The sequence below is a fragment of the Homarus americanus genome, unplaced genomic scaffold (genome assembly GCF_018991925.1).
Source record: "Homarus americanus isolate GMGI-L3 unplaced genomic scaffold, GMGI_Hamer_2.0 scaffold52806, whole genome shotgun sequence".
NCBI lineage: Eukaryota > Metazoa > Arthropoda > Malacostraca > Decapoda > Nephropidae > Homarus > Homarus americanus.
Window position 1 is genome coordinate 51,761 of NW_024720773.1, and position 8,203 is coordinate 59,963.

The 8,203-nt window shown below is 46.1% G+C and overlaps 1 protein-coding gene across 1 annotated transcript in view; it reads right to left on the reverse strand.

Annotated features, from left to right (window-relative positions):
- The window catches only part of LOC121861100 (structural maintenance of chromosomes protein 2-like), a 77,905-nt gene that overhangs the window by 7,864 nt on the left and 61,838 nt on the right, over positions 1–8,203 (reverse strand). Inside the window, exon 7 of the mRNA XM_042358661.1 lies at positions 5,092–5,232. Within this exon, the coding sequence (XP_042214595.1) occupies positions 5,092–5,232 (141 nt within the window). The remainder of the gene's footprint in view (positions 1–5,091; positions 5,233–8,203) is intronic.

Consider the following 8,203-nt stretch of genomic DNA (forward strand, 5'->3'; position numbering starts at 1 on the left):
GTGTGGGTGTGTGTGTGTGTGTGTGAGTGTGGGTGTGTGTAATAATAAATAATAATAATAATAATAATTAACGGTTTATTGAAAGAGCTTGGCAGCCAGAAGGCTGAAAATATACAGTTACATATTTGGGAAATGGGTTACGAATTACAAATAATATACAAGTGACATAAGTGACACAAATAAGACATATAGTAACTTAGATGGGGATCAGCTCAAAATACAGTTCATTTCAACATAGTGACAGTGTAGGGAGCAGTGTTTACTGGGAGTGAATACACTGATTTATTACATGTTATTGATAATTTTACAATGGTTGGGACTGGGCTGTTCTTATAGCGATCAGTTCGTGCACGTATGGGCTGGATGCGGTTGTGGTGTCGAACAGCAATTCTCGGACAGGGGATCTCAGGTGGTAGTAGGGGCCGGTGTCGGGGATGGTGTATAAGCTTCTTGCCGAATTTGCAGATGAGGCCGTGGTGATGGTCAGTGAGAGTCGAAAGGGTCAGTGTGTTGAGCGCTTCTTGATATGTGGAGTAGGAAGGGGAGAGAATAATCTTGCATGCCCTCTTTTGCACTTTTTCTAGGTGTTTTCGTTGTGTGGCATTTAGGGAGGAAGACCAGGTGGGGGAGGCATAGGTGAGCTTGGGAAGTATGAATGTTGTGTATACACTGAGGAGCTCGTGTGCGGGAACTCCGAGGGACTTGAGTCGGCGGAGGAGGTGGAGACGGAAACTGGAGGATTTGACAACTTCACTGACGTGTGGTTTCCAATTTAGTTTGTTGTCTATGGTGACGCCGAGGAGCTTCGTGGAATCTACAACCTGGAGTGTGTTCGGACCTAGGGTAATGGAAGGAGGTTGGACAATGTCGGAGGAGAGGTTGATGTGCATAACCATGGTCTTGGTATGGTTGATGGTGACATGGTTGTTGGTGGCCCAGTTTTGGAGACTGTTCAATAAATCCTGAAGGGCGGTATAGTTGGGAGCAGAATTGTTGACGCTGATCCCAATGGTGGAGTCGTCGACATATTTCCAGCGAGCAGGGGTTTCTCTTAGGGCATCATTGATGAGCATAAGGAAGCAGAGTGGTCCCATCTTGGTGCCTTGGGGGGACGCCACAGGTGAGTGACTGAAAGGTGGAGACAGCCCCTCGGAAGCGTACGGCTTGGCGTCGGTCACTGAGGAAGTCTGTAAGCCATGGTATGAGACTTCTCCGAAGCCCGAGGTCAATAGCTTTGTTTATGATTATATTGTGGTCGACTAGGTCGAACGCTTTAGTGAAATCAATGAAGGCGACAGCTACAGACGTTTTTCGTTTTTCGAGATGGCGGTATATGTAATCGAGAAAGCTGACAAGACAGTGAGTGGTGGAGGAAGTTTTCATGTTGCCAAATTGCTGAGGGTCTACGACTCCTGCAATATCAGCATAAGCCCAGTCAAACACAAAACTTTCACAGCTTAGGCTGGGTATTGGGGTGATTGCAATAGGTCGTAGCTGATTTAAGGATTGTGGGCTGGTTGGCTTGGGCACTGGTGATACATAAGAGGTCTTCCAGTCAGCTGGGCATCTGGCTTGACTGAGAGAAGCATTGATGATGGAGCAGAGGGGTTTAGCAAGCTCCGGGGAGAACTCCTTGAATAGTTTCATTGGTAAGTCAATGGGGGTGGTAGAGCGTTTTAATTTTAGTTTGTCCAGGCGTTTTGCTACGTCAAATTCCTCTACTAAGTCAGTGGGAAGGGGGCTGGTAGGTAAGCAGGGAGAGTGGTTGTGTCAAGCCGTGGGAGCGTCTGGCATATAGTAGCGAAATGGTTATTTGTTTGCTCAGCTGCGTCAACATTAGTGAGATGGCTAAGGAAAGGGAGGGGGTGTGTCATATTGTTTAGTCCACAGAGTTCTTTAAGCTTACCATACCATTGACTGATGTTGGTCTGCTTCAGGTGTTGTAATTTGGTTGGGTAGTGGGACTTCTTTGCAGTGCGTATTTCGCGGATGACTCTGTTGCGAAGTGACCTGTAGCGGATGTGGTCATTGAGATGAAATGCTCTGTCTCTCTGTTGCATAAGTCTTTTGATCCGAGGTGTGATCCAGGGCAAGTCAGCTGGGTGAGATCTGACGGACTTCTCGGGGAAGAAGTGGTGGTGAGCTTCGGTGGTGGTGAGCTTCGGTGGTGGTGTTGGTATAATTTATCCATTTGGTTTCCACGTCATCCACGCTGAGTACTTCAGTCCAGGGATAGTGAACTATCCACTGTCCAAAGAGGCGTACTGCAGAGTCAGTAATCGGCCTGTAGGTCTTGATGTAGGGTCTCTGTACTTGAGTGGGAGTGGCAGCAGGGGACCAGAGCACTGATAAGTGTGTGCTACACCCGACAGGAGGCAGTGGTTGAGGAGGTTGGTACTGGTCCGCTAAGTCAGTTAAGATAAGGTCAAGGGTATTTTGACCGTGTGTGGGGAAGGTCACGACTTGTGATAGTGATAGCTGGTCCTGGATATCAGTGGTGTCAATTTCATTTAAATCCCCACATAATACTAACTTGGCACATGGGTACCTAACTCTGAGGTGGTCTGAGGTGGTGATGAGATGATTGATAAGAGTGTCTCTGGTGGGTGATCGAGGCGGATGGTATACCACACAGATGATAATGGAAGCAGTGTTGCGTGGGTGTGCCCGCAGCACGACACGTACCCATAATGCTTCCACATCTGCTGGGACTTGAACATCCAGGCGTGACGGGCGTAGGTCATCTTGACAGAAGAGGGCAACGCCCCCTCCGCGTCTTTGTGGACGAAGGTGATGAAAGAGTTGATATCCTTCAATGTGACACGTTCCAGGTACAATTTGCCAAGTCTCACATATGGCAACCACGCGCGCGGCGGTTGACCTGACTGTAGTTGCCAGCTCGTCGAACTTGTTAGCTAGGGAAGTGACGTTGGATAGCAGTAAAGATGGGAGATCATACCATATCCGTGGAACTTCAGTGTGATGGTATGGTCTGTCAGGGGTGGGTTTCTCCGGTTTCCTAGTGGAGGTTACGGTTCTAATGGGCTTATGTGCATGACGGCCTTGTCTACGGCTCCGCGCGTGGAATATTTTCAGTGACTTGAGTAGCGCGATAACACTCCCATCAGGATAACCGTTCCCACGCTTTAGATGATACAGAGTGCGTCGGGAGTAAGTGATTGGTGGCCATCGGTTGAAATCTGTTGTGGGCGGACGGAAGTGTTCGTCACTGGCGGCACTTTGAGGGACACTGACACTGGTAGACATCTGTTAATGTTTGTCAGTTGTAAAGACCGTGGACTTTGTCCTCGGTGCTTGGGGTCGCCGACACAGTTTTCACGATATATGTAAACACCGCGGTGGTCCTTGTCACTGGCACTTTAAAGTTGACCGATAAAGTGCCCACTGTCTGACTTTTCCTTGGGGTGCACTATCGAGCACTGTATGGTAATCACTTATTGCACTGATGGCTAGAATGTTTTGCCGAGAAAGTTCCTTAAGTGCACTATAGGAACACTGCTCCGTAATCATTCGTTCACTAATCACTAGAATGTTTTGCTGAATCGATCCTGGTGTGGTAAGGCTGGTAGGGCGTTGGGGTATACCAGGGGGGGTGGGCAGGGCCAAACAGATTCGGCCTGGCTGCTAAAACCGAGAGCGCCTTCAGGCACGTCCTATCTCACTGAGGGTTGACAAGTGTGTGTGTGTGTGTGTGTGTGTGTGTGTGTGTGTGTGTGTGTGTGTGTGTGTGTGTGTGTGTGTGTGTGTGTGTGTGTGTGTGTGTGTGTGTGTGTGTGTGTGTAATAATAGTAATAATAATAATAATTAACGGTTTATTGAAAAAGTTCTGCACCCCGAAGGCTGAAAATATACGTTGGACATAAATGACTTATTACATACATTGGTGGTTTAACAAAAGCCTTCATTAGAGAAAGGTAAAGGAACATACAGTGAACATACAGATTATTGTAGGTGTTGAACTGCAAACACGTAGTGTAGTAACTCCCTCCCAGATGGTGTTAGGAGGGACCTCATGTGGTGTAGTAATTCCCTCACAGATGGTGGTATGAGGGGCCTCACGTGGTGTAAAGTAATTCCCTCACAGATGGTGTTATGAGGGGCCTCACGTGGTGTAGTAATTCCCTCACAGATGGTGTTATGAGGGGCCTCACGTGGTGTAATTCCCTCACAGATGGTGTTATGAGGGCCTCACGTGGTGTAGTAATTCCCTCACAGATGATGGTGTTATGAGGGGCCTCACGTGGTGTAGTAATTCCCTCACAGATGGTGTTATGAGGGCCTCACGTGGTGTAGTAATTCCCTCACAGATGGTGTTATGAGGGGCCTCACGTGGTAGTAATTCCCTCACAGATGGTGTTATGAGGGGCCTCACGTGGTGTAGTAACTCCTTCACATATGGTGTTATGAGGGGCCTCACGTGGTGTAGTAATTCCCTCACAGATGGTGTTATATGAGTGAGGTGTGGTTCCAGGCCTTCCTATCGTAGACGGATTAACACATCGCTGGTGGTTGGGTCTCACGGGCCGTTATCACTGGGTACCTGGGACCTCACTGTGTGAAAGGTCAACTTGGGTACCACTGTTACTGTTGAGTTGTTCTCACTGACTTAAGCACTGTTCACCACTGTTCACCTCTGTTTAACACTGGTTCCATTCCTTTCCTAAATGAAATAGTAACTTCTGGCGTGAACTTGTTGATATTCCGGTGGGGAGGAGGGTTCAGGGGAGGGAGTTGGTATGGGCCAACATAACAGTTGACCTGACCTGACCTGACCTGTGTGTGTGTGTGTGTGTGTGTGTGTGTGTGTGTGTGTGTGTGTGTGTGTGTGTGTGTGTGTGTGTGTGTGTGTGCGTGTGTGTGTGCGTGTGTGTGTGTGCGTGTGTGCGTGCGTGCGTGTGTGCGTGCGTGCGTGCGTGTGTGCGTGCGTGCGTGTGTGTGTGTGTGCCAACCGTAGCACATGTCAGCTATTCATAAGACTCACTGTACTACACTACCAAACTATATGTCTTATTTGAAAGAGAATAGAGTACAGTACAGTATAAACTAAGTCGTAATGTGGCAGCCACTTACTGTATCACGAATCTGCTGTAGTTGTATAATTTGGTTGTCTAACTCTTTTCTCTCTCTTGCACCGTTACTTATGCTCTGCTGCATGTCGTTGATCTGCTTCTTGACGCCCTCATGTTCCTCTCGGGCTTTTTCGTTGGTCTCCTGTAAAACGATGAGTTTGTTAAGTCTTTCCCAATATTACCCCTTTTAAGTCTTGCATCACATTAACATTTACTAAGTCTTTCAGAAAGGCTTATAAGACTGAAACTTTAACTTGGCTGATTTTACATGGCAGATGACAACACAAGAGACAGTAAGGTACAGTAAGTCCCCGTTTAACGTTGCCCCCGATAACGCTGTTTAGTATTAAACGTCGCTATTCTTTAGATACCCATGATTCGGATAACGTCCAGCCAGCTCTCAGAGTTTTTTAACTCTGAAGGGATGAAGGGGGTGACAAAAGTGGAATGCCTGAAGCTGTATGGAGACCTAAAGATCACTTTCGCCGATTATGGCCAACCCGTACAACTGTCGGAGTACACCGCCATCAAAGGCATTTCAGTGAGACCGACATTCCACCAGTACGACAACCTGAAGCTGGGAGTGGTCTCCCACACCGTAATTGCTCACCTGAACCGATGCGAGATTGACAAACTACTCCTGGATCAGCTCCACTGTGTCAAGAAGCTGTCCGAAATGACGGCTCTGGTCAGACACCATGAAACTCTGCCCCAGGAAGTCCAACTGGCCTGGGAAACCGTCTAAGTCACGCCCTACTGCCGACCCAAGCGTTGCTTCAAATGCCAGAACTACGGACACATCATCAACAAGTGCAGGGCGCAGGAAGATGTATGCTCCCTGTGTGGTACCTCCGGGCACCGCTACACCACCTGTCCCAACACCGAGAAAAAGTGCGCTGCCTGCGGCAGCCCACACTCCTCTGCCGACCGGACCTGCCCCAAGTGGAAGGAGGAATGCAGGGCAGCCAAGGTTCGCCAAAACAAGAAACTTAGCTACAAGGAGGCTCTCCTTGTAGTTCGCACTGAAGTTAAGAATAAACAAGAAACAAAAACACAAGCAGAGAAGAAAAAACAAGAAAAAACACAAGTTACCAAGAGACAAGAACACCACAAGACCTAAGGGGCAGAACACCTCCTCCGACTTCCTCAACATCTACGAGCAACCAGGGCACGAAGAACAGGACCTAGGCACTCGTGAATGAACGGTCCAAGACAGCAAAAAGAGGAGGAAAAGAAGATCGTCAACTTCAATCTAACAAGGCCCCCATAACAAAAAGACCAAGATATTTCTATCGAACAGCCCGTCCATCAAACAAGCAAACAACACCAAGAAAACACCACACCCAAGGGATCAAGCCGACCAAGAAGAGAGAAACCATTGCCCAACCTGACGCTCACCTGACTCATGGTCCCGCCCCCTCCCCGCCGTGTCCAGACTGGGTGTTGCTACCTCCTTAAACTTACAACCCCACACTACCCAAGCTGTGTTAAGCCACGGCATCTGTCCTCTCCCACTAAAATTCCCGTCCATCCTCTCTTTAAACTTCCACTGAACCTACTTCACCCCTGTCACTAGCCATTGATCGACACACACACAAAACACACTCCTCGCACAGTCCGCCACTACAACAAAATTCAGCCCATAAGAGCCCGCACTGATAGATATAAGAATAGCACCATCCCATCTATTGCTAAAATAATAAACAACTTCTGATTTTTGTACTGTACAGCCCTGTAAATGTACTGAACGCATATCATTATGTCTAATTCAAATTTAAGTTTGTATATTTTCCGCCACCGGCTGCAACTCTATTAATAAACCGTTTTAGAGAGAGAGAGAGTCCCTTCTAAAACTTACGGACATTTCAGCTTTCTCAGCAACATGCATCACGATAACAAAATGGGCAACATAATACTGCAAAAGGCATTAATTATTTTACTCCAAAAAAGTATTACAATAGAACCTTGGTAATGTACTTGGCTTTTTGGGGACTCTCTAAGGTGCTCCACACAGCCCCCTCCATTTACCAGATATTTTAAAGTCTGGAAAATCGTGCATCGGTCCAAATGGTTTGTGTTCATACATGTTGTGGGTGTTACACAGCACATGCCTCAGTCTGAGTCCAACAATCAAACATATCACCAGTACACTGCACCTTACTACCTACACTCATTTACACACTTTTAATTGATTACTACAAACTTTCTGAGTTGTGATGGCTTCCTCCACCCCATTAACGTCACATGCCTCTGGAGTAAGATTAAGTTTGTCCAGTGAACATTAAGTACAGTTTGTTAAATGAAAAGAACCAAGTACAGTTCTTGTATTGTTTAACTTGTAAATAGAAAATTATTACTATCCCGTTTATATTTTAAGTGCCAAACAATTAACACACCATTGTGTTAAAGTACCGAAAAACTGAATTGTACCTGAACTTCTTAAGTGTGCTGTCTATTTCCACTGTTGAGTCTACCATCTACACTCTACATCATCTAACAAGGTAAATAAAAACACCTTTAACACTTTTATATATGTAAAACCTCAATAAATCGGACTTTAATACAAAGGAATTTGTTTTTTTCGAACTCTGAGGTGCTCTGGTCACCAAAAAAAAGGGGGGGGGGTAACAAAAAAAATTTAAATCTTATGAAATGAACAACACTACTGAACACTGTACAGTGGTCTAATCAGATTTGCTATAGGCCTACTAAGAACTAAGACATTTGAGTATGTAAGAAGGTTGGGGCTGATCAGGTGCTATTGCATTAGTCCGGTTTATTTAGTTATTGATTCAGTATTATATTCTCATATCCTGAAAAGATATGTGAACAGTTTCAAAGGATTTAATGAAAATGAAGTTATTTCGGATATTAGTAACAAGATAGTGGAGTTAGGTAAACAGCTGGAGTTAGAAATTGATAATGAAGATGTTGGACAGTTGGTTGAAAATGGAGCAGAAGAGCTCAGTAACGAGGATCTTATTGAACTAGATGCACAGAAAATTGCAGAGGAAGAAGAGAGACAAAATGTAGAAGAAGAACCTGCACCCCCCCCAAATGTTTGATGGCATGGATCAAAATTATGAGCGTTATGCCAAAGTTGACAGAATGAT